The sequence below is a fragment of the Clupea harengus genome, chromosome 20, assembly GCF_900700415.2.
Source record: "Clupea harengus chromosome 20, Ch_v2.0.2, whole genome shotgun sequence".
NCBI lineage: Eukaryota > Metazoa > Chordata > Actinopteri > Clupeiformes > Clupeidae > Clupea > Clupea harengus.
The window spans coordinates 2,400,581-2,425,562 of NC_045171.1; the positions used below are offsets into that span (position 1 = coordinate 2,400,581).

Genomic DNA, 24,982 nt, shown 5'->3' on the forward strand with positions numbered 1-24,982 from the left:
ACTATGGTATTGGGAACCGAGAGAAGAGTTTGGTAGATGGTTGAGTCATGTCGTAGAAATACTGACGGTGGACTAAAGAGAAATTTGAAACATCACTAATGGCGTATCGAGTGTCTCGACCAAAACCGCAAGTTTAAAAACAGAACTAAAAACAGGTATGTAATTTCAGAAGTAAAAAAAAGAACCTGGTAAACGCAAGTGACAGTGCCATATAGCCTACCAAATAACACCTGAATTGGTGGTCGAATTGCTGCCGACTGGTTTCTGCTGCGGAAGACCTCCAGAAAAAAAGCAATGCCTGAACGGGACTTTGGACAGCTCCTAGTGCTGAACGCTGGCTGTGGGGGCTCTTCTGAGAGGGGCTGCAAGCTACTAAATGAATGACTTCCTAAACTATTTTTCATTTTTATATTTTTACTTGGGGCATTTCCTGCATTGGCTTGTTATGTCCCTCTCTCGCGCCTCTGAAAAAGAGTCTTTTCCCCTCCTTTCACGGTCACCGCTGCTATCATCATCATTGTCATTTTATTACAGGGCTTTGCCCGTATTGTTAACTCAGGATCCGCCCAATACAGCACTATGAAGAATGGTTCTGAATAAAGCGATCGATAGTGGTCAATGAAAGGGGCTTCGAGTTACCACAGGGTCTGCTATCACTGTATCCAGGCTCTTGTTTTCTTCACTTAAGCTAGTTGTCGAAAGTACGTAGCGCATTATAGACTAGGCTTTAATTAACATTATTACTATTATAGCTCCTATACGCTTTCCAATTGAACTTCAGAATGGGTCCTAGAGGCACAGCTGCCTGCAGCTTTGAAGGCGCGCATTGGTTATTTAGCTAAGATCATTGGCCGCATGAGGCTAGTGTGCCTCTATTGATTTCTCCTAAGTGTTGACAAACGCACTACTTGTGCCTTGCAGTATGAGTCTGCCTCAGTCGGATGCATAGAGGAGCGGTTTTTGTTCAACGTCATTTCAAGTTTGATCAATATCGTCCTGCTGGTCCAATTGGAGGAGCTGTATTCACAATCTGATCCGCCACTCACACCACCACCACCACCATCTTTAGGAGAAGTCCTTTCTTTTGCCCACAGTTGCAGAAAAATTGCTCGGCAGCCCGGCGTGCACCTCAATGAACCTAACTGGTGCACTGTGAGCGCAGAGCATTGATCTGGAGGGTTTTTGCGCCTGCCTCTGCGTATGTTTTGGTTAAAACAGTTCCTTTTTAGGGGTTGCTTTTAAAAAGCTCGGAGAAAATGGCACAAAGCGTGTTCTTTTTTTTACTGTGGCTTTTCGGCAGCTCCCTCGCAGGCTTTCCTAATCAGATAAACATAGGTAAGTAGTGCGTTCTTTGTTCTGACGTTTGCTTTTTTTTTCTACATTGCTTCTAGTTTATGTTATCTTGGTTTTTTATGGTCGTCGACATAGCATAAGCTGCCTTCTGCAGAAAGTAGCCCAGAGACCGGGTTAGTAACGTAGGCTATGAACTTGCATTTCGAGTGAAAATTGTGGGAAAACAGCTGGGCACATTAACGAACCTTTTAAATAGAACTATCCTGGTAACGTGAGGGGTTTGTCACAAATGCACACACGCTGTGTAGACTCTAATAATGCACTACTGGGGTACAATGAAAACATAAAGATGTTTTAAGTTAATGACTGATGTTATTTTTTTAAAGGAGTTTTGGTAAATATAATAGTAGTAGAAGCATGCTAGAGGGACAGACCATGACCATGCAAGTACTGTCAAGCTGGAGCCCATGACGAATTGGCGAATTGATAGCTTTCCAGCGTCATGTCTTTCTTTTAGCTTAATTAAACTTGTAGGCTTGATACCGACAATACACATTTGCTGATGTTAGTATTCATTCCTTTCTTTTCCAAGGGGGGGCTCTTCATGCGGTCCACGGTGCAGGAGCACAGCGCTTTCAGATTTGCCGTTCAGCTCTACAACACCAACCAAAACATGACCGAGAAGCCTTTCCATCTGAATTACAACGTAGATAACCTCGAGTCCTCCAACAGCTTCGCTGTTACCCATGCGTGTGAGTATACTCGGCATCATAAAAAGGTCCCCATACAATAGCGTAGTCGTAAATGTATTCTCTGAGCTTTGAGTGTTACTCGCCTCCTCACTCCTTCGTCCTCCTGCATCGCAGCCTACTGCCTGAGAATTTAAAGTGGGCTATGGATCTATGAGAGATACAAGTAATGCTTACTGCACAGAAAGAGCGAAAGTAGTGCAATTGATGGCATCGAAATTCCTATTGTCCAGTCTAGTTTTTAATTAACTTCGCCCACATTTTTTATCTCTTGTGTGCATCAGTCATTGAGCCGTCATTGGCAGGTTTATAGTGGTATAGTGTAAAATAATTGCGCCAGGGGTTAAGAACTATGCGGTATAAAGTTCACTTCAAGTCCTTCAGCGCAAGGCATGTTCTAAAAAACAAAACAGACAGAATATTCAAACGCACTGTTGTGGTAAAATGGTCTTACTAGCTCTCACGTCTTCCATTTATGATCTGACCAAGGCGTTTTTTGTGACTATTATATTATATTTATATTACATTTTTATTTATGCTTTAATTGTATGCATTCAGTGTAAAGATATTGTACACATAGTTCTGAAACAGGGAGGGCTGCTTTCAAATCGGCCTAAGACATCTTTTATCCATGCCATCTTCTGATTAGGTGGTTTATAACCGTGCAGTGCATTTCAGACATTGGTGCTCGATACAATGTGTCAGTTGAAGTTACAGGAAGAAAAGAGATGAGAGGAAGAGTATCCATCTCAGAAATAGTCTGTGTGCACACATTGTCAGTATTTCTGAGTTTGTCTTTTTGAATTCAAATCAAGTTCCCTTGGCAACACACCCTGAGTGCCATGGCTCTGTCGATATGGAGACACTGGCACTTGTTGAAAAGATAGCATAACAGATTATACAACTGTGGATTTCAAGGATTCGGTGTGGGTGATTTTAAAAGGTGTCTTCATCAAGTGTGTGAGAAAATGTTGTGTAGTGGTGTAGCTGTGTGGTGGCGGACATTTCAAAGGTGTTAGTCTCCTACTGGTGTGCATACAGCATATGTAATTGCAAGGTTTACCAAGGAATGTTGTACTGGTCCACAAAGAAATGGTTCTATTAAATCCATATGAAGTAGTGTAATATTACCAGTCCAGGCCATGCCTCCTGATCCACTGACGTGGGCTCTTCTGTTGAATTTTTTGTCTGCAGTGCTGAATAACCACTGACCCATGCTTTGGTGGTTCAGAAGACAGTAATAGAGGAGAGGTGGGGTGGGGGGTCATGGGTGGTCTAGTTCCCTGTCTACCTGGCGGGTTCTCCATCTAACCCTTACCCGTACTCTCTGTCATCTTCCATGGTTTCTCAAAGACTCGCCTGCCTCTGCAGTGGCAGTTCATTAGCACCTAGACCTCATATTGCCTCACTGTGCTGTTGCTGACACAACAAAAAAATCTATACCTACACAGCCCTCCCCAACCCAAGCAAATGAAGTGGGATCTGCCTTGTCTGTGGGTGGAGGGGGTTTGTGTGGAGGTGAAGGAGACTGAGGGAGAGAGACCTTGTCTGTGGGTGGAGGGGGTTTGTGTGGAGGTGAAGGAGACTGAGGGAGAGAGACCTTGTCTGTGGGTGGAGGGGGTTTGTGTGGAGGTGAAGGAGACTGAGGGAGAGAGAAAAGCCAGAGCGCTGGCCATGAGTCGCGATCTCATCCTAATGAGCCGTTGGCGGAGATAAGAGAAGGGGAACAATAAACAAAGGGGTAAATAAATAATAGATAACGGCATGCAATTTCACGCGTGTTGAAGACGCAAGGGACCATGGGAAAAAAAAAGTGAGAGGGCTAGATTTCAGGATCTAATTAAATCAGGCAGACTGTTTGCAAGATCCAAGGAGTCCTGTGGGAGTCGTTGCCCCATTTCTGCTCTCGCAGCTCCATGCGCCATGCGCCATGCGCTCGCAGCTCCATCAAGAATCATGCTTCAAGACTGCCTTCAACATGAGGCACTCCGGAAGATGGCTTGATGATTGAGGAAGCTGTCATGTTCAAATGAGAAGACCAAAAAAAATATTAATGGTGTTCTGGGCGGCGAATATGCGATGGGCTGTCAGCAGGCATCAGAGTGTTGCCCACGGTCTCTAATACGCATATTGACAGATCAGCCCAGTCACGTTTCACATGTTTATATCGTTCTCCACATCCTGACACCCAGCCAAATGTTCCATTTCATTCTGTGCTGAGGAGTGTTTTACACATTTATTCCATGGTCACTTCACTGAATCTGACCATATTTTTGTAAGCGCTAGTTTTATATATTGCCATCAATATGCACATGATGAATGACCACTGAGGAACTGTATAAGTGTCTTTGTTGGCAACAGAAAGTCTTGTTAAACCAGTATTCTGCCAGTCCTCGGCTGAGTTTGTCAAGGTTTCCCATTCTGAAAATGGATGAGAACAATACTTGAGCCGATACTTGTGTGGATGGTATCAGGGGAGTCTTGTCAAACTGGGGCTGTGATGTGGCGAACACGTTGGTTGACTGTCAGAGGAGGTGTGATGACGGCTCAGGCTGAGGCCGAGCGCAGCCCATTTAAAAGCCTGGCACTGACTGGCTGATTCTCTTGAATTTTAGAGAGCGTTTCTGGGTAATGTCCCCAAAGTGAGAGAGCAGTTTTGCCTGTAATTCCAAATGCAGAGGAGAGTTCTCCATTTTCAGATAAGAGGGACTGCTGAGAGCTGAAGGCTTGGATCATTTCAACTGCCAGCCAGCTGCCAGTGCACAGTGGAACAGATATTAATTGGGCACGATAACTCCCTATAACTAGCAAAAATCCTCCCAGATCCAGTGAGGCTCACTTTCTAGGTGCTTGATTAACTCACACTGCAGTGGGAGTCTATGATATCCCTGTATGATGTCATTTCCCTGTATGATGTCATTTTTGATGTCATCTGAGCGTGATAGTTTCCCAGAAGGCATCACGTTAGAATGTACAGTAAGTCACCCTGTAGGTATCACATATCCCAGGTCTGGATGACTTCATCGGGCACATGATCATGGGTGTAGCTTTTCAGTGATGTTTGTAATGTCAACAAACATGAGCACCAAAAAGAAAAATCAATCTGTTTGTCATCCACTCATATTTTGGAAAACACTGGGTATCTCATTGGCTGTGTTGCTGACAGAATTGGGAGTACTTAAATGCTCCGATGACGTCCCGGTGAGATTCCACCGCTCTGTACATTCAATACTCTTGAACAAATGGGCAAACAGAAACAAGGCAGACTTTGGGGACCTGCCAACTGCTTGTTCAGGCCTACCCAGACGTCTGTGATTGGCAGATGACCAGGCTTGTATGTTCACAATTACGACGGCTCCCTGCTGTGGCCTTGTCTTTGTGTGAAGGAAAAAAGTGACTCATGCTGAAACATATTTCCGCTTTGAAGGATGCAGCACAAGCTCAGAATGAGCCCTGCTTCCAACTGTTCTCTTTATAATCTGTCCATACAGTCATTCCCGTGGACATCCCCCACTGAAATGTTTGCCTGTTATTTTCGCATGCTATTATGTTGTGGTTGTTTTAGATTTGGCCATCAGTTAAAACTTTTTTTGACTTCCAGCAGCATTGCAGGCATACATGTAGATGCGCATTTGTGCAAGTGGTCATGTTGACTGAGGAGTTTACTCTGATGTCCAAAATAAACTGACAAGGACACACATGCCTAATCCACAAAAAATAGATCTGTGTTCTGCCTGCGTAGACAAAAATAGGCATGGCTTGTCTCTGGGTTTTTGTGTATTGCTTGTGCACTTTCTTTTTGTCAAATCATACACAATGCCTCATGTTATCAAGGCATTTATTAGGAAAGGAGACATGAAATGGCATTTATTTGAAAATCCGAGCTGGCAAAGCAACAATGAAACCCAACAGTCAAAAAGCTGCTAGTGATTGTTGGGTAAAATATGAACACTGTAAATATGTTTTAATGTTACATAAAAAATCCTTTACTTTCCAGTGCTTGGTGCGAAGAGTTTCATGATAAACATATGATAATGGATAGTACTAATAGACTTGCTCGCTTCAGCATAGCTATTTATAAACAGAACAGTATGTGCCTACCAGTATGGGCCTGTGATGATGCATACTTAGAAATGTATTATTAAAACAAGGAAGCCCTTTGGATTTTAATGTATATCAAAGCCATAGGAGATTTGGCTGCAGTGGCAATGATGCATATGACTTTTCTTCTATTTGGTAACATGGTTCTTATTTGTGTAAGAAGCATCTGATGATTCAATATTTTGTCAGATCCAACTACAGGATTTTTTAAATAAAAATAATACTGTTCTAGCAAACGCTTCACTGAAACATTACCATCCATTCTGTTCTGGAATACAATCTTGAATCCTTTTTTCCCCTTCTCTGCGGTTTTCACCTTTGAACCTTCATCTTTGTTTTTTTCTCTTTTTGTTTTCATTTCACCCGAGAGCATCTGTTTAACTTGCTGTATGCCTCTGTGTCTAGTAAGTCTGATAGAGATGTCTTTTTCATTTTTATTCTGTGGTTCTGTAGTTGTGTTGTGTTGCTCCGGTGCACGCATTCTCCAGGCTGGGCTGCCACGTCTTGTGTCCACAAACCTCAGCTGTGTTTTTGCTCTTAGTGAGACTGAACTTTTGTCAGTATTCTTTCTTTTATATTATTCACAGTGGATGGAACTGCCACATGGCATTGTGTTTTGCTGGGACCACAGCACACACTCTCTCTTGTTGTTTCTTTTTTTGCCCGAGTTTCAGAATGTGCCCATAATAATTGGCTGCGCTCTAGTTGTTGGTTATTGGGACTTCGGTATGTTGGGTTTCTCAAAATCTCCTTGTAAATAGCCACTGACTTCACTTCATTCCTCCCCTCTTGACTGTCTGTGGACATTGGTGACCTAGGCAAATATAAAACATTTCACCGTCTTTAGGCCCTCTGTTTGCAAGTTGCTGTTGTGGTCTGAGGTAAAATTAAATGTGCTGTTTTCTACTCCGAGTCTCTGGTTATACTGAACGTGTAAGATGCTGCTGGAGTGCTGCTCCATATTAAATGAAAAATTGGATTTTCTTTCTCTTACAGTTCCTGCTCTCAAATAAAATCAATATGGCCAATTCACTAAATATCAAATTGAGCTACTTTGTGATCCTGTGCATATCCCTCACTGCTTCACATTGACCCAGCGGGAGTTGCGAAATGCAGAGAAGATGAGCAATGTGAGTTTCTCATGGTTGCTCATGCCCACTGTGAAACGTTCTCCTAGAGAGTGGCAGTTTATTGTTTTGATCACATGGTGAAGGGGAAATATATGTTGTGGTGTAATGGAAGGGTAGATTGGATTTTTTTTAAATGTAACAATGGAATGCTACAATTTTTCATCTCTCTCAGTAAGGGGTACAATTATTTAAGTCTGCAATTATTTGTTTTGTTTCACTGTATGAAAAAAAGGAAAACAATGATTGGACATGGTGAAAGTTTTAAAAAAAACATTCTGTGGCCTGGTTCCTAAGTTACGCTTGCATTGAAGATTCCGTATGTTAGCATATCACTAACAAAAAATAAATCCTTATTTTGTTCTGTGGGGCACAACAAACAAAAAGCTATTTTCTGAGTTAAAACGCTTTTTTTTTTCAATTGCTTTTAAGCCACGGAATTAATTGAATTAGTGACCGGCAGCAAAACAATATGTGGTTTTGCTAATCCTTCGGGCAGAGCTTTGTAAATGTGCTCCCATTCAACTCTTAGAAGCAAGACAGATGTCCTACTTTGAAGTAGCTCCAGAATTGGAAAATCTCTAATTACTTCTTTTGGACCATTATGCTATTCAAGGCCAAAACTTTCAGGTGCATTTAGCATTGTGAGACGACAGGTTCAAAGAGAAACAGCCAACATGTGAAATCGCTGGGTACGCCCCCCCCCCCCCCCCCCGCTCCTGATAGCCTTGGCTGAAACATAAAGGCAGGAGTGGGGTGGGAGGGGGATTGTGCAGCTTTGTGCCTCCTACCTGAAGGAACGGGGAAAACAGCATCAAGCCAGCTCTGACTTAAAACTCATATTCATTAGCCTCCCCCCCTTGATTCATACTGAAAGAATAACTGCTCAGTGCAGGCCTCTTTAATCCAGCCCCTCTGGCCCCGCCCAGTCCCACATCCTTCATCCTGTCATTAAGCTGATGGTGGGTGTCCCCTCTGCCAGGATTTTACATGGGCTTGGCCCTTTCCTACTGGGTCCTCCAGGTTCCTAAACGCACACACACACACACACAACACACACACACACACACACACACACACACGCACACAGACACACACACAGACACACACGCGCACACAGACACACACGCACACACGCACACACACACACACACACACACATACACACACACACACAGACACACACACACACACACACACACACACAGCAGATGGTGATGTGGCTGCTGCTCTCCGTGGTACCTTACTTTTACTTTGGGGGGGAACAAAAGGAACAAAGGCAAACAACAGAGGTCTGCATTAATTGCATTTGCCCTTCTCAAGGCTTAGGCTAGGAGACACTGCAGAGAGGGAGCCAGGTAGCTGTGTGAAAGACTGGGTCCCTCGGGGGGTGGGGTGTTTAGGTGAAGGGGCGGGGTGTTTAGGTGAAGGGGTGGGGTGTTTAGGTGAAGGGGCGGGGTGTTTAGGTGAAGGGGTGGGGTGTTTAGGTGAAGGGGCGGGGTGTTTAGGTGAAGGGGTGGGGTGTTTAGGTGAAGGGGTGGGGTGTTTAGGTGAAGGGGCGGGGTGTTTAGGTGAAGGGGCGGGGTATTTAGGTGAAGGGGCGGGGTGTTTAGGTGAAGGGGTGGGGTGTTTAGGTGAAGGGGTGAGGTGTTTAGGTGAAGGGGTGGGGTGTTTAGGTGAAGGGGCGGGGTGTTACGGTGAAGGGGCGGGGTGTTTAGGTGAAGGGGTGGGGTGTTTAGGTGAAGGGGTGGGGTGTTTAGGTGAAGGGGCGGGGTGTTTAGGTGAAGGGGCGGGGTGTTTAGGTGAGGCTTACCTAAACAAATGCAGGACCTGAGGAGCTGTTTTGATTACATGTGCGGATGTGTGAAGGTTTCCTTTCAAACTGTCCATTCGTGTGTGAATATATAGCTTCAAATGATTACCTTTTTATATTTTATTCAAAAGATGTATCTATGGCTGCGTACTTGGAGAGATGAGAGCTGCTGCTGGTTCTTGTGTGTGAACACAGACATACCTGCCGGCATATTATATTTGCTTGGCCATGACATAACTCTGAAGGGGTGCAGTGCCTGAGAAATAGCCCTCTGGCAGTGAGAGTTTTCCTGATTTCTGTCCACATCAATATTCACCTCAGGTTATGGACACAGGCTTCTGAAGAGATCAGGCTAAGCCATGATAGCGCACTAGCTGGAACAACCAGGGCATATCAAATGTGAGGATGAGAGATGGAACTCTATTTTTTCAAATAGCAAAGGCAATTTTTTTTTTTCAAATCCCTCTTCTTGATGGCCTTGACAGGAGATGCATGGGATTGTATTCCAGAGCAGGATTTCATAACATCATTCACTCCCATCTTCTTCTAGAGCGAGTGCTTGATTCTGGCCTGAGCTTGCACAGCCTCTGTCTGCCAAATGAAGAGGATGGGGCGTTACTGAGGACTCCCTCCAGTGACCGTGAGCCTACTGTTAGACAGATTTCTGCTGCGCTGCATCACAAGGAAAAGCAGAGCAGAGCACAAGGGTGTCTCCGGGGCAAAGTGGGGCAGGTTGGGTCACGTCGTGGCCCAGCTGCACCCTTGCTGCAGACGGAAAGCGTTTTTTTTTTCTCCCAGGACTGATAAAAAAAATAAGGACTGAGAGAGATGCGCGCTGAACGGATGGTGGACGTCCACAGTGTGATGTAACATAGCCACTGCCCATGGCCCATGGCTCCAGCCTTGAAAGGGCTTTTTTCTTTTCTTTTTTTTTAAATGAAGGTGTTTTGAAGCTCATTTGGTTCCTTCACTTCAAAGGAAGCACCTCTCGTGATTCTCCTTCATTTTGTGTGTAGCGCGCGGCTCTGTGGAAATGGAGAAGAGATGGGTTGGGGTTTTAGAAGACAGCATAGTGCAGTGTTAGATTTGACAAAGATGAAAGCTGGGGCAGAGATGTATTAACAAAATTTGCACTTTAAGTGCAAGAATTAGCAGGACTAGAAAAAAATCCAAGACCTTTAGCTTTCTAACTCTAAAATAGAACACATTGTATATTTGAGTTGTACAGCACATTACATTCTAAAACGCATTAAAAATACATCACTTTTACATTTACATTTACATTTACATTTAGTCATTTAGCAGACGCTTTTATCCAAAGCGACTTTTATTCTTCTGGGTTGTAGCACTTCCATGTATTTAAACAAAGGGCGTTGTGAGCTAGTGTGCTGTAAATATGAAAGCCCCAAGAGACTACTCTGGAGGATGTCCTTTGAGATGTTAATTATTTAATTGAGCTTGAGTCGAAACGTACAGAGCCATACAAAGCGATGACTGACTGCCCCATGTGAGTCTGTCACATCTCATTTAAGACAAACAAAGGGTTACCGGGACAAGTGATAATAACCACCCTATCTAATTAGCGATTAGCAATGACTAGCCGTAATAAAATCATACATGCTTTCCCAGGTGCTTTCCCAGGTGTGACAGTAGCTCCAGTGAATCAGATAGGACCAAAAGAACTCATCCAATCAGGTCGATCCAGTGAAAACGACATTGACCTTTGCATGACCCCGCAGTCAGCGGGAGTTCTGCATACACCTCGAGGGGGCTGCAGCGCCGGTCATTTGAATTCTTGTGGCACTACGGGTCAGCTGGAGACACTTCAAATGGACGACGCTGTGCTCTCTGAGCCGAGGACGGAGAGGAACGATCCAACGCGAGGACAGCAAACCGATTCAGTCCATACTGAAAGTCGGTGCGACGGATTGCAATCAGTCAGTCAGCAGAGATGAAGGGGAGCAGAGGCCGGCCATCACACCCAACGCAAACGTCAGAGAGGAGGTGCGGAGAGGGAGGCGCAGCCAGCGGTATTGGGTTTTTAAGAGCACATGAGCACCCAGAAGAGATGTGAAGCACCCACGCAGTGGAGTAATCCAGCGCGGCTCCCCAGGCCTGAGCGGCAGGGTTTGGGTGGATGGGGAGAGGCTGGCTGCGGTGGAGAACCCACAGGCTCTGGCAGAGACGGGAGCAGCCTCCTCAGGAGGGGGGAAGGGCTGCCCAAATACACGAGTGCATGAGAGGGAATATAGAGTAGAGTATGCAACGGAGAAAAAAAAAAACTGAAAGCGGCTTCACGGAATGTAACATTAACTTTGAACTTCCGTCCGCCTCCTGGCACAGTTTTAATGCTGCCTGTTTGGTGTTGGAATGTTTCGTGGAGTAAAAGGGATGTAGCCAGAGAGCAGAAAATGAAATGGGGATGCTGCATTATCAAAGGCACTCGCCACTGACAAATGAGCTCCCTTCTTCAGGGGCAAGATAACAAAATAGCTCCAGTATATTGAAAAAGGGCTGAAATGTTTACAATATGTGAATGTTTCACCATGCAGCCATTTACTGTATATATATATATATATATATATATATATATACACAGTGGAGCCCCCATATCTGCTGATTCGGTAACCATGGTTTCAGTTATCTGCGATTGCCGGAGCCTGAAAACATTGTAGAAAAAAGAAAAGTAAACAGTCTATAGGTTTTCTATACTGCGCTAGTCTGAGTAGCCTTTCCGCACAATTGTGCTTCATACGTGACTCATGTCTATAAGGATCTCATTTGGTATTTATGTCTGTCCTTGATTCCTCCCTCCTCATTGTATTCTGTTCTCGTTTCCTACACGTGTTTATCAAGGGATGATCTAGACTGTAACGAAAGGAAGGAAGGGGAAACAGTTCAGATGTCTTTTACAAGATATTTTTTTGTTGCTCCATTGTCCATTGAGGGTTAAAGGTTATGTAAAAACGTCAGAATCCCTTTCATCCGAGAGAAAAACCACATTCACATAACTTGTATTACAGTATATTGATATAATTGCTTTATTTTATTATTAGTTATTGTTTTGAAGTCTTATTTTGTGTAATTTATCATAGGTATGTATGCACAAAACAAGTTATATATGGTGTTCGCTACCATCTGCGGTTTCAGATATCTGCCGTAGGTCTCGGCATGCTAAGACTACTAAGATACTCGGTCATGTATCTGGGCATTACCCTGTGTGTATATATATGTATATGATGTTTGAAGAGTTTGGAGAGGGCTGAAGGGGATGCTGAAAGATGCAGCTGTAATGAGATACAGCCTTCGACTCACTCACAGGCAGATTCAACACGATGAATTTTTAATCGGAATATCAAAAGATCCTCTTTAAGTGAACCTGAGGAGAAATGTTGCTGTTACAGTTGTGTTTGTCTTGGAATCGCTGCCGCCTCGCAGATGTTGTTTGATAAAACAACAGCTTTCAAGCAGTTCCACTGCAGCAGTTTAAAGCAGAATGACTGCGTTTGTCACTCAGCCGAGGAGGAGTTCTGGCCACGCTGAAAAGGATGCGACCGACAACCGAATCAAAGATGTTCAAATCATATGCGGGATCAGAGCGCGAATGGAAGCCATTTTCTGTCCTTGTAATTCCTGCTTCAGCATATGCTTCCCCCTCTAAATCACTGTGAGGCCTTACATCTTAGAATGGCAGGTGTTGTCTTTCCCCCCCGAGTGAAGATGATATCAGCATGATGATGTGACAGAGAATAATGTTCAGCTGACCATGAAATGCAGCCATAAACAGTGCGGAGGAGCAGAAACAGGCTCACAGACCCATCAAATTCCACAAGGGACATGGAATGCCTTTATTCACGTGTGCTGTGAAGAGCCGTGAATGGTTTATGGTAAAGGAAATGGAAGTAGGTTACGTGAGAGGGAGGCGAGGCGTGACTGTAGGCGGCTGCGAGCACTGACACAGGCTTCTGTTGACTGTTATTTATTCAAGTGGGTTTACCCCAGTTAAAGATGGTGCAAGAGAAAGCAGTGTGGGATTCTTGGAGTGCACTGCCTCAAAGCGTCCAAACACTTTCACTTTCACTTTCACTCCCCCCCCTCTCCTCTTGTCTCACCTCCAATCCCAAGACTATTTTCCGAGAGGCCATTTCAAGACCTTTTTTCACAAAAGCCATCACATCACTTCAGACCCTCGGTACCAATCAGTGTCTAGACCTATACACTTGGCCGCCCAACAATACCCGTAATCAGTGGCCGAGTCCTTTACGTCAGGACATGGTCTGGCCTGATGCTGGAAGCTGTCTATTGACTTGGCGCTCAACAGTGTCGAATCTGGCCTCTGCCTTGGAGTGATTGTTCTCCGACGAGGTCAGGCGAATCGTCTCGGCTCGCACCCCCCCTCTCCGCACCTTTCAGAGGGCCTCAGCTGCTCTATTGAAGCCGGCTGAGAACAATTCCCACATTCATTTTTTTCCGTAATCTGCTCCGTCCCATAAAAGCCTCCCTTTTCCATTGTTTAAATGCAATCCCCTCTGCGATGTTTGCAGTTTAAAGGGCAACAAGTGACACAAAAGAGCAGCAAAGCCAATAACAAACCGCTGCTCGTCACGTGTGCGGTATCATGCTCTAATCCAAAGCAAATGCTAGAACACCACGGCGGCGCCAAGGCACGAGTTCAAAGCGACCGTCTGCGCAGGGATGGCCGATCGGCTCACGGGCACGAGGGAATGTCTCCTGAGCGGGCCCCCGCGCCGCCGCGCTGCCGCCTCATCACCGACAGGCTTAATCCCGGCCCGGCAGAACCCGTGCCATCGTTACACGGGATTGGGGAGTGACCGTTCGCGGTGGCTGCTGGAAGTGCTGAAGCATTCAAGCCTCCTTCTGTTCCCAGTATGGGAAGCATTAGCATATTTCTCACAGCAACACTCACAGTCGCAGGGATGCCTGCCAGAAATACGCAGCTAGTTTAATACTGAGGTAGGCGTGTTGCATAATTGCAGATCAGATCATGGGACGTATGTACCATGAGAGCAGAAGTATTTGTCATATCAGGTTATAGACCAAGGGCAGATAGTCGTTCTTTTATTTCATTGCTTTTGGAAATATGCATGTGTGTGAAGACTGGTGCACTGTACCGTATAGCCTAGCTTAAACAGATGTTTCTATATGAACAGGTGATAACGTCATGACTTTTAACCCATATTATGTCGCTAATGTATACAAGATCAGACCAATAGAAAGGGTGTATTTGAAGAGTAACTCAATGCCACGTATTCACACCACTCAGAAACTGTTTTGTTGTTTGTAATCTCCCATCGATCTTTGACTGGCTCCTTCCAGAGTGACTGGAGGAATTGATTCTGTCCCGAAAGTGATCGCCACAGACGGCAAGTCACAGTAGTGTACATAACCACTTCGAAGGGACGTCAATGCGGAAATGAGTGCTGAGGATATCTCTACTGCATACGCTGAACACTCCTTATGAATAAATCCTGCCTCTACTTTGAGTTGTATTGACGGCTTTCTCTATTCTGTGTTGAATTTTTTCTTGTTTCTGTAAAAACCCTCATTGATCCCCCGCTCTCAGCTCTGGGCTGTTCTCCGTTCATGAATGTGAGGGTTAGCTCACGTGCTTTGAAATGGCCATCCAGCCAGTGAACCGGTGCTGCATTGTGATTGTCCTCCGCAGACTGGATGAAAGGCTCTGGTACTATCCCTCATGCCAGGTCTGTATCTTAATGTGACGGCACACTTAGGCCCATCTCCTCAGTCCCACGGACCAGTGGGCATCAGGACAATCATCTGAGGCCGAGTGTCAGACCCAGTGCTGTAAATCAGGGCACACAAAAACAGATCACGCTCAAATAAATCAGCACGAGCCGTTCGTTTACGGTATTTCATGTTTTTTTTTTTTTTTAGTTTTTCGAGGGGTTGAGTTTAATTGGGTCTCAGCGCAGTGCTGACCGCACCCCCGGCGTGAAAAGTAAATGAACATGATGTGTGTTCTTCCGAGCATGCTCATCGCCTGTGTGTGTGTGTGTGTGTGTGTGTGTGTGTGTGTGTGAGCATGCTCATCGCCTGTGTCTTCGGAGAGACACGGAAGGGGGGGGGGGGGGGGATTTGAACAGTTGCTCTCGCTCGCTTCACGCTTCAGCACGTTAGGACCTGTGGGCAGATTCTATAGAGTAGGCCTTGGGTTAGTGTGTGTGTGAGTGTGAGTGTGAGTGTGTGATGTGTTTGTGTGTGTGTGTGTGTGTGTGTGTGTGTGTGTGTGTGTGTGTGTGTGTGTGTGTGTGTGTGTACTATAAATGAGGCCTCTGCCATTTTTGTATGACAAATGTGGCAAATGAAATCACTTTGTGGAACAACTATTTCTCTCTCTCTCTCCTTCTCTCTCTCTCACTCACTCACTCTTTCTCTCTCTCACACTCTCTCTCTCTCTCTCACTCTTTCTCTCTCTCTTCCTGACCTCCTCATTGGTTGATATGGGTTTGTCATTTTGGGAAGGATGGGACGTGAGTCAGGAAGTGAACCCTGGGCCGACAGATGCAATCCTCCACAGCTGCGCCCTGAAAAGACAACCTGGATGGTTTCCATGTCAGCCCCTGACTCCTCAGATGTCTTGCACCCTCTCTGGACCTGAAGGAGCCAGCCCAAAGAAATAAAAGGGAGAAATTAATAAATAAATAAACGGGCAAACAGGAGGGCTTTTGAAGCGACACACCAGGCTCCGCGGAGCTGCAAGAAAGCAAAGCGATGTTGTCACAGCTCCAGGGGCGACAGGGGCACTGCAACGCATTCTGGGACTGTGGAGGCTTGAGTCCACAGCCCCTAATAAGCTGCTTTGCCTCGACAGCGGAAAGAAATGCAGTTTTTGGCATCGCAGTGGCCTTGTGGTTGGCCTAGTCCTGACAGCTTGTGCCCCACCAGTGGCTAATGGCTGTCTCTTTGGTCACCTGTGTGCTCAACACTCCAGCCACTTTGTCCTCTCCTCCCCTTAACCCGAGCAGCCTCCTGAGGCAGTCGCCCCCGCTGTTCGGAGGACGCTGCGTCTCTTCCGATCACTCGCATCCGACGTTATTCATGCCAGGCTGCCGCTCCCTGTAAATATGTGACCTCCCCTCCCCCCTCCGCAGCAGTCCATTGGCCTAGTGTCTCTGGATCTGTGCTTCTCTCCTTCTCTCTCACACTCTCTTTCACAACCACACACTCCCTCACACCCTTGAAAGCCCCTATTGGATGTGTCAGTGTCTCTGACATCCATGGCGGATGTGTGCGCAGTGAGTGGGAGAGCTTTTGATGCTGATGATGAATGGCAGCTCCAGCGGGAGTCTGCACCCCCCCCCCCCCCCCCCCTCGCCTCCTCACCCCCTTCACCTCCTGGTGGTAATGCCAGTGCGCCTAGCGCCCCCCCACTCCCGTTGGCAACGGTGTCACTGTGCTCCGCTCTGCTCTGCTCTGCTGTGCTGTACTGTGCTGTGCCGTGCCGTGCCGTGCCGTGCCGTGCCGTGCCGTGCCGTGCTGTGCGGTGCTGTACCATGCTGCGGGTCGGGTCGGGTCGGTTCCGGTGCTGCTTGCACCTTACGTCAGCGCACTGCACCTGTGAGTCTCATGTCTGAGCTGGCCATGAAGCGTCAGGCGTGCTTAGTGCCTCAGCTGCTCCCATCTGCAAGAGACAACATGAGGGAGCGAAGAGGAGGAGCGAAGAGGAGGGGGGGGGGGCAGTGCCATAGCGCCATAGCGCGGACCTGTAATGACACTCCCTCTGTCCTCCTGTCTGTTTCTCCCTCTCTTTACCTCCATTCATTACTCCTTCTTTCTCTCTCCCTCGCTCTTTTGCTCTTCTTTACTTTTCCATTGTGCTACAGCCTTTCACGAAACCACTGCCACATCATCAAGGATTCCTCCAACACCACACTCTCTAAGACACACGAGGCAAAGGGGCACACAGAGTCAGAGAGAAGGACAGTGAGAGAGGGACAGAGAGTGAGAGAGGGACAGAGAGAGAGAGAGGGAGAGAGGAATGAAAAGAAGGAAAAAGGAGAATTCTAAATGTGAGGACTTCAAGGTTAAACAACCTCCCCCTCCTGTGCCTGCCTTTTATTATTCTGGGCAGTGGAAAGTGCAAGGAGCTGTGAGAGAGAGAGAGAGAGAGAGAGAGAGAGAGAGAGAGAGAGTGAGCGAGCGAGACAGAGAGTGAGAGAGAGAGACGGCCCCATGGAGACTGTTTTAAATTCATGCCTGTAATCAACCAAACAATCCAAATCCCTCTCCGGGCAGGATCCAGCCACCATCAGCACTGCTGGCCATGAATACAGAGATGGAGTTTGATCAGAGCTCCTCGGGCCCAGAAAAGCTTATTTTCACTCGGCTTTATCGTGCCAAGAGCCGTGTTGCGATCGCTATCTTGCGGTCTTGGTTTCCATGTTGGTGGAAGGGAAGGATTAGAGTCTGTTTTAATGGGATGCACACCCGGCGCTAGGTGATGTGATAGCCCCAGAGGACAGTAACTGGCAGTCAGAATACATTAATTTCAACTTGAGGATGTCAGAGACCGATACTTACTGTCTGTTGACATACCGACCTCTGCGTCCATATTTGCACTGAAGGGGCTGAAGGATCTATGGATTTAGCTCGGGTGTGAAGAGTGCACAGCATCCTTGGGAATCGACACAGTGTGTTGCTATGCCCACTGGCTGGTACACTGTCGGCGCTGTGGAGGTGGCGCTGAAGGACGGGGACGTGGGTGCCATCGCCACGGTTACACCTTGATTATGTAGCAGAGAGAGGCAGAGATGCAGGATGGGGGAGAGGGAAAGGGGGGGATGTTTGAAAATGCCGCCATTTTACTCCATGCTGTAACATCTAGTCAGTGCAGTAGCCGCATATATTAAACAAGAGAGAAAACAAGGGGGAAATCCATCCCTCGGACTGCAGCTTAGTTAGTCTGAGAGAGAGAAGCTATTAGAAAATGTCCTCCGTAACTGTACCCTTAAGCCTTTTTACGATGGCTGCTCCCACCTCCTCTTTCTTTTCCTGTTCTTTCATCAGAATGTCCATGACAGTGTGGGAGAGAGAGAGAGAGAGGGAGAGAGAGAGAGAGAGAGAGAGAGAGAGGGAGAGAGAGAGGGAGAGAGAGAGAGGGAGAGAGAGTGGTTAGCGATGCAGACTTCACTTCACTTCTGTGTGCGCCGGCCTTGATTAGCGCCCATTTCATTCCGTTTGAGACGGGAGATGAGGAAGTGTGTGGAATGACAGCTGCCTGTCCTGTCATGACTGTGTGCTGTCGCCTCCCCTCCTCACTAGTCCTCTCTGACATTCTCTCCTACTCCCTCCTCTCCTACTCCCTCCTCTCCCCTCCTCTCCTCTCCTCTCCTCTCCCCTCTTCTCTCTTTTTCCCTTCCTCTCATCCTCGCCTCTCTCCTCTCTCCTCCTTCCCTATGCCCTCTCATGTCTTTCTTCCTCCTGCCATCCTTTTCTTGTCCTCTTTCTCTCCCCTACTTTCATCCTCCCCTCATCTCCTTTCTCCTCTCCACTCAGTCTCTTGACTGGGCTTATGCAGCCGTCGCCCCCCTCTCTCCTCCCCGGCTATATGTGTGTGTCCAGTGACTGTCAGCCCCCCACACTGCGGCCTGAAGCTCAGCTGGGGGGGGCATTCCTTATCCATCAGAGAGCATGCTCAAGTCCCGCGGCGCTGATTGGGGATTAGTCGCTCGCGAGGAGACTTTGTCAACAGCCTCCTGGAAATCCAATTACAGAATATCATAAGCCTAACATGTTTCATACCCTCTCTCGCAAGAACTCAGGGAAAAAGGAAGCTTGTTCGTGCAGACGCACATTTATACACACACACACACACACACACATGCACGCGCGCATTCACGCACGCACATACACACAGGCACCCGCATACACACACATCTGCATACACACACACGCGCGCATACACACACACGCACATACACACATGGGCGCGCATACACACACACACACTCGCTCAAGCTCACATTGTAAGACACAAATGCACACACACACAAGCACACACTGACACATACAGAAGTTATGTGGAACACTGAAGCTCTCCCTGGCATTCGTTGGGTCTAGGGTGTCATTCTCCTGTGATGTCATTCTCCTGTGATGTCATTCTCCTGTGATGTCATTCTCCTGTGATCGTAACACCAATGCCAGCCACGTTCGACTAGAGAGCTGATTGCTCTGGATGCATTGTTTGGCTGAACCGATGGATTATCTTTTTGTGTGAGAGCGACCGTAGTGGTTAATTAACTCCATTACCTTCGTTTGTCCCAGTCACTGCTGAGGATGGAACAGTGGCGTGTAGAATCATGTCATATGAGGCTCCATCTCACTGCTGAGGATGGAACAGTGGCGTGTAGAATCATGTCATATGAGGCTCCATCTCACTGCTGAGGATGGAACAGTACAGTGGCGTGTAGAATCATGTCATATGAGGCTCCATCTCACTGCTGAGGAACAGTGGCGTGTAGAATCATGTCATATGAGGCTCCATCTCACTGCTGAGGATGGAACAGTGGCGTGTAGAATCATGTCATATGAGGCACCATCTCACTGCTGAGGATGGAACAGTACAGTGGCGTGTAGAATCATGTCATATGAGGCTCCATCTCACTGCTGAGGATGGAACAGTGGCGTGTAGAATCATGTCATATGAGGCTCCATCTCGTGGATTAATTAGGTTGAAGCAAACGCTCTCCTTTTGTTGTGAGGTAGATGAGCGGTGCAGGCTTTCATGGGCCTCTGAAAAAAGAATCTGTATTCACAGTGACACATTTTGAAATAATGACTTCATTATCAAGCAGCCACTCTGAACACACATCTGTATCTCTCTTCTTCTATTCTCTCCTTTTAGCCCCCCACACAGTCCGAGGCACTTATAGGTCTCCGAGTGGTAATTGTTTCTGTAATCATGGCAACCATCTCCCCAATCACCAAATCTTAAATAGTCTCCTCCAAAGCCAGCCACCCAATAAGACGATGTGTGTGTACACACAGCTTACACAAGCCAATGAGCGAAAACGAGACACGATAAAAGCAGCTTCGAACAACCTCTGTAATGAAACCGTCAGCCCGCTCTCTACTGGGTCCACCATGATGCAACACAACTGCATTGCCATCTAAGCATCTCTCTCTCTCTCTCTCTCTCTCTCTCTCTCTCTCTCTCTCTCTCTCTCGCTCTCTCGCTCTCTCTCTCTCTCTCTCTCTCTCTCTCTCTCTCTCTCTCTCTCTCCTCTCTCTCTGAGCCACTGTATGGACTCTAACCATCTCTCTCTCTCTCTCTCTCTCTCTCTCTCTCTCTCTCCTCTCTCTCTGAGCCACTGTATGGACTGTGGTGGGCAGCCTGCCAAGGCCGTCAGGTAAGAAATCTCCCACTGCAGTGAGCGCGGGCAGAGAGCTGTTAGGAGCCTGATGGGCAGTTGGCTGGCCTGCTCTGCGGAGTCAGTGCCAGTGTCATGAATGTGGCATGTCAGGCAGGCCGGAGCCTGACAAGGGGGCAGCGGGGAGGGTGAAGAGGAAGCGTGTGGTGGGGGGAGGGTGCATGTGGTGGGGGGGTCGTGTGGTGGGAGGGGGGTTAGGGGGGTGGGGGAGTAGGAGGCCCTGCTCCCAGTGACCAGGCTGTCAGAACCTCGGGGCCGGACATTGAGACATGAGATTGGCCACAGGAGGGTGGGAACCAGCGGGGCAGAATGCCAGCCTTTTAGCCATCCATCACACACACATACACACACACACATGTACACACACACACACGCACATGTACACACTAGGGCTGGGCGGTATGATGGTATATACCGTGCAACGGTAGAAATGTGTCTACCGGGAGAGATTTGGCCATACCGTTTCAACCGCGGTATACTCTTATTTTGAAATCCAATCGATTTATTTTTAGATAATGACCTCCGAACTATACTTCATCCCTCTTATTATACAGTAACTCGCCAAAACAATAGACATTCCTCCAAAAATACCTCTTTAACGATTTGGTAGCCGTTTTGTGATTTCTGCTGAGAAATAAAATAGAACTCTAAAGTTTCAGGTGTTGCGTAGCAACCCATTACTTCCCGTAACGTTAAATGACCGGACTACTTGCGTAATTATATGAAAGATGGTCAGCGGTCATTACATTTTCGCAGCAGTGAAAATAAAGAAATTACAGACCTGCGAACGTTGGGGTGGCCCATTCAAATCAACGGAACTTTTTTGAACATTCTGAAGAGCCGTATAATACGATACCCAGTACAATTTTTAAGCACATAACCTACAAGGACTGTCATGCCTACTTGTTGAGTAATCCTCGACTGTTGGGCAAGATTCAATATACTGAAAAATATGGACTGAAACGTGTCTAGTGTAGGCATTTATTTTTTCAGTATTTCAAAGTGAATGAGCTGTGAGAGCACAAGAACAGTGAGCGTCTAGCAGCGATTATCATATACATGTATGTATGTCAACGGCGATTACGGCCAAACCAACGAGATTCTAAGTAATATGGAGACAATGGAGAAATTTAAACGCTATCTATAGTGCTTTTTATCCAGAAAAACTGCAGCTCCATCATTTACTTGCGTCTGTTTACAGACCAGTCATCACCTCGTCATCACGTTAGCACGTCGCAGCAACGGGCTGAGGCGGTCAATGGAGCGTCTATGTATATATGTCTATGTGTAATGGCCAACTTTTTAATTTTTTTATTTTAATATGTGGCCATATAAAGAAAATATCTCACACACACACACACACACACACACACACAGAGACATGTACACACACATATAGGCACACACACACGCGCACACACACACACATGTACACACACATATAGGCACACACACACACACATCAGAATGACCCACAGAGAGCTGCTGAGGAGACAGCACAATGATATCCATCTGTATCAAGTGGGCTAGCCTTTTTGTTCTAGGTCTATTCCTGTCATCGGTGAAGTGCTCACTCTTAACGGTAACTTTGATCCGACAACAGCCAGTGCCAAATAACATTAGGTAATCCATTATATAACATCAGATTGAATTATTAACCAGTCGTGTGTTTCATAATATAAGTGTATTCTAATATAATAGTGCCCGTAATGCACACAGACCAAGCACAGGTACATGTCAGTGGGTCAGTTGAGTATGCTGTTAGAGCCAAGGGCCCAGACGTGTGTGTGTGTGTGTGTGTGTGTGTGTGTGTGTGTGTGTGTGTGTGTGTGTGTGTGTGTGTGTGTGTCTGTGTGTCTGTGTGTGTGTGTGTGTGTGTGTGTTAAAGCCAAGGGCCCAGACGTGTTGTTCAGGGCTGGCACTTGAGCAAATAGTCTGAAGCGTCTCGTCTCACAATGAGAAGAACTGATCCAGTCCTAGTCCCCCCCCCCCCCCCCCCCCCGCCTCCCCCCATCCCAGCAAGCACTTATGAGCCGTCTGGCAGTGACAGTGTGTTCTGTGTTTCAGAGGACGACAAAGCTGATGTAGAGTGATGAAGGGGGGTGTGCGCAGGCGCGTGTGTGTGCGTGTGTGTGTGTGTGTGTGTGTGTGTGTGTGTGCGTGTGTGCGTGTGTGTCTGAGGGGAGAGAGGTTGGGTTGAGGAGTGGGATGATGGAGGGGGCGATGGAGAGGGAGTGGGAGGAGAGCGAGACGGAGAGAGAGAAGGGGAGACGGAGAGAGAGAAGGGGAGAGAGAGAAGGGGAGACGGAGAGAGAGAAGGGGAGGGAGAGAGAGAAGGGGAGACGGAGAGAGCGAGACGGAGAGAGAGAAGGGGAGACGGAGAGAGCGAGACGGAGAGAGAGAAGGGGAGACGGAGAGAGCGAGACGGAGAGAGAGAAGGGGAGATGGAGAGAGAGAAGGGGAACGAGAGGGGAGAGAGAGAGAGAGAAGGGGAACGAGAAGGCGGAGGAGGAATTACCAACGACCACCGCATTCACTTCATGATTGCTTCTGACATTCACGACAATTGCTTCCCATCCCAGGGCTGTGTGTGACTCTGCTTCCCATCCCAGGGCTGTGTGTGACTCTGCCCGCACCCCCCGGGGCCTGTGGAGTGGGGCGGGGGGGGGGGCGGGCTGGGGGGCACGTCCCACGCAAATCACATCACTGATTACATTATTCAAGGTGGAAAATAAGCCTTTAGGACAGCAGCATTTAGAGAGATTCTAATCATTTCAACACCATTGGCAAATCCAGCTCTTTAGATCACTCATGCATTCTTCTCCTCGCGTCGCCTCTGAGCGCACTCTGATTAGCCGAAGACGGCGGCGTGATGTGTTTGTTTTGTGCCGCCGTGGAGACTGCCGGCGCTCGTGGAGGAAGGCGAACGGTCGTCCCAGCCCTCAAGGTCTACGGCTGACGTGGCGCTTAGAGCTGGAGTTCGGCAACGAACCGAGGAAAGCTGAATATGTGGCTCCCCTCTTCACCCCACACCCCCTCACCCCCCAGTAAACACGCCTCATTGAAATGCAACGTGACATGTGAGGAGCACTGCATTCTGGGAGCTGATGAGGCGAGGCCCATGGCTGCCTCTGACTGCCTCTGAGTCAGGCACACAGTCTATTTCCACCCACGACATTTATTTCAATTTCGCCTAATTACCCCTAGAGAAGGGCACGGGGGCAAGAGTGGGGTAACACCGATGCAGAGGCACTGACACTCCGTAGTCACAGCTGCTATCTTCCCCTCCCTCCCTCCCTCCGTCATCCCTTCCTTCCTTCTCTCCCTCCTCAGCTCTCTCTCTCTCTCTCTCTCTCTCTCCCCCCTCGTCTGATGATCCACTCCCATACGCTCTGTCCAACCCTTTTCCCTGCACAAAATGGCCCCAGCGAGAGAGCGGGAATGACATTACTGAACACAATCTGAAAGGCACTCAGGTGAAGAGGACAGCCAGGCTTGTCGAGAGGGAGAGCGAGAGAGAAAGAGAGAGCGAAAGAGAGAGAGAGTGAGTAAGAGAGAGAGAGAGCGAAAGAGAGAGAGAGAGAGCGGAAGAGAGAAAGAGAGAGAGTGAAAGAGAGAAAGAGAGAGAGAGAGAGAGAGAGAGAGGAGAGAGAGAGGAGAGAGAGAGAGAGGGGAAGGGTGCTTAAGGGAGAATCCAGATGGTGGTGGGTGGGGAGAGACAGGGTAAGCGGGTTCAACCAGAACAGCAAGCAGGCTGGCCAGCAGACAGGTGAAACAGGAAGGACATAGGGGGAGAGCGAGAGAGGGAGAGAGAGAGAGAGAGAGACCGAGAGAGAGACATGGAGAGAGAGAGAGAGAGAGACATGGAGAGAGAATGAGAGAGCGAGAGACAGAGAAAGAGAGAGACAGAGAAATAGAGAGAGAGAGAGAGAATGAGAAAGAGAGAAAGGATGAGAGGGAGAGAGAGAAAGAATGAGAGGGAGAAACATTTTTATTAGAGAGACTTGCGGTGCTTGTTTGAAACCCTAATCAGGCCCAGACAGTTGGAAACAGGGAGGCAGACAGCTCTGGAGTCCCACAGGAACATGTCAATGGATGTGTCAGCAGCATCTCTAAATTAAACAGGGAGATACAGAAAGAAAGAAAGAGAGAGAGAGAGCGAGAGAGAGAGACAGACAGAGCAGGAAATGGAAAGACATGAAAACAAAAGAAAAGAAACAAAAAGAAAAGAAAACTGAAAAGACTGAAGGCTAGAGGACGTAGCTTCTTGCTGAGCCCCCGCCTTCTGCTGTTGAGTCGTCCCCACAATATCCCTGTCAGTCTGCCGAGCGCAACCCTGTTATCAGGGCTGTTAGCCAGAGTGATGCGTGCCGCTGCTACCGCTGCTGCTGCTACTGCTGCAGGAGGAGCTCAAGCTGAAGCTGAAGCTGCTGAGATTGCTGTCTGCTGGAGGAGAAAGACTCCACAGCTCTCTCACCCAACACATCA

The 24,982-nt window shown here is 47.5% G+C and overlaps 1 protein-coding gene across 4 annotated transcripts in view; it reads left to right on the forward strand.

Annotated features, from left to right (window-relative positions):
- Positions 1–369: 369 nt before the first annotated feature.
- The window catches only part of gria3b (glutamate receptor, ionotropic, AMPA 3b), a 94,509-nt gene continuing 69,896 nt past the window's right edge, over positions 370–24,982 (forward strand). The window contains exons 1-2 of one of the 4 annotated variants that reach the window (XM_031586827.2): positions 370–1,335; positions 1,887–2,045. In XM_031586827.2, coding sequence (XP_031442687.1) covers positions 1,257–1,335; positions 1,887–2,045 — 238 coding nt within the window. In that variant the 5' untranslated portion in view covers positions 370–1,256. The remainder of the gene's footprint in view (positions 1,336–1,886; positions 2,046–24,982) is intronic. The other 3 variants (XM_042702804.1, XM_012840931.3, XM_031586826.2) reach the window with 3 other exon arrangements.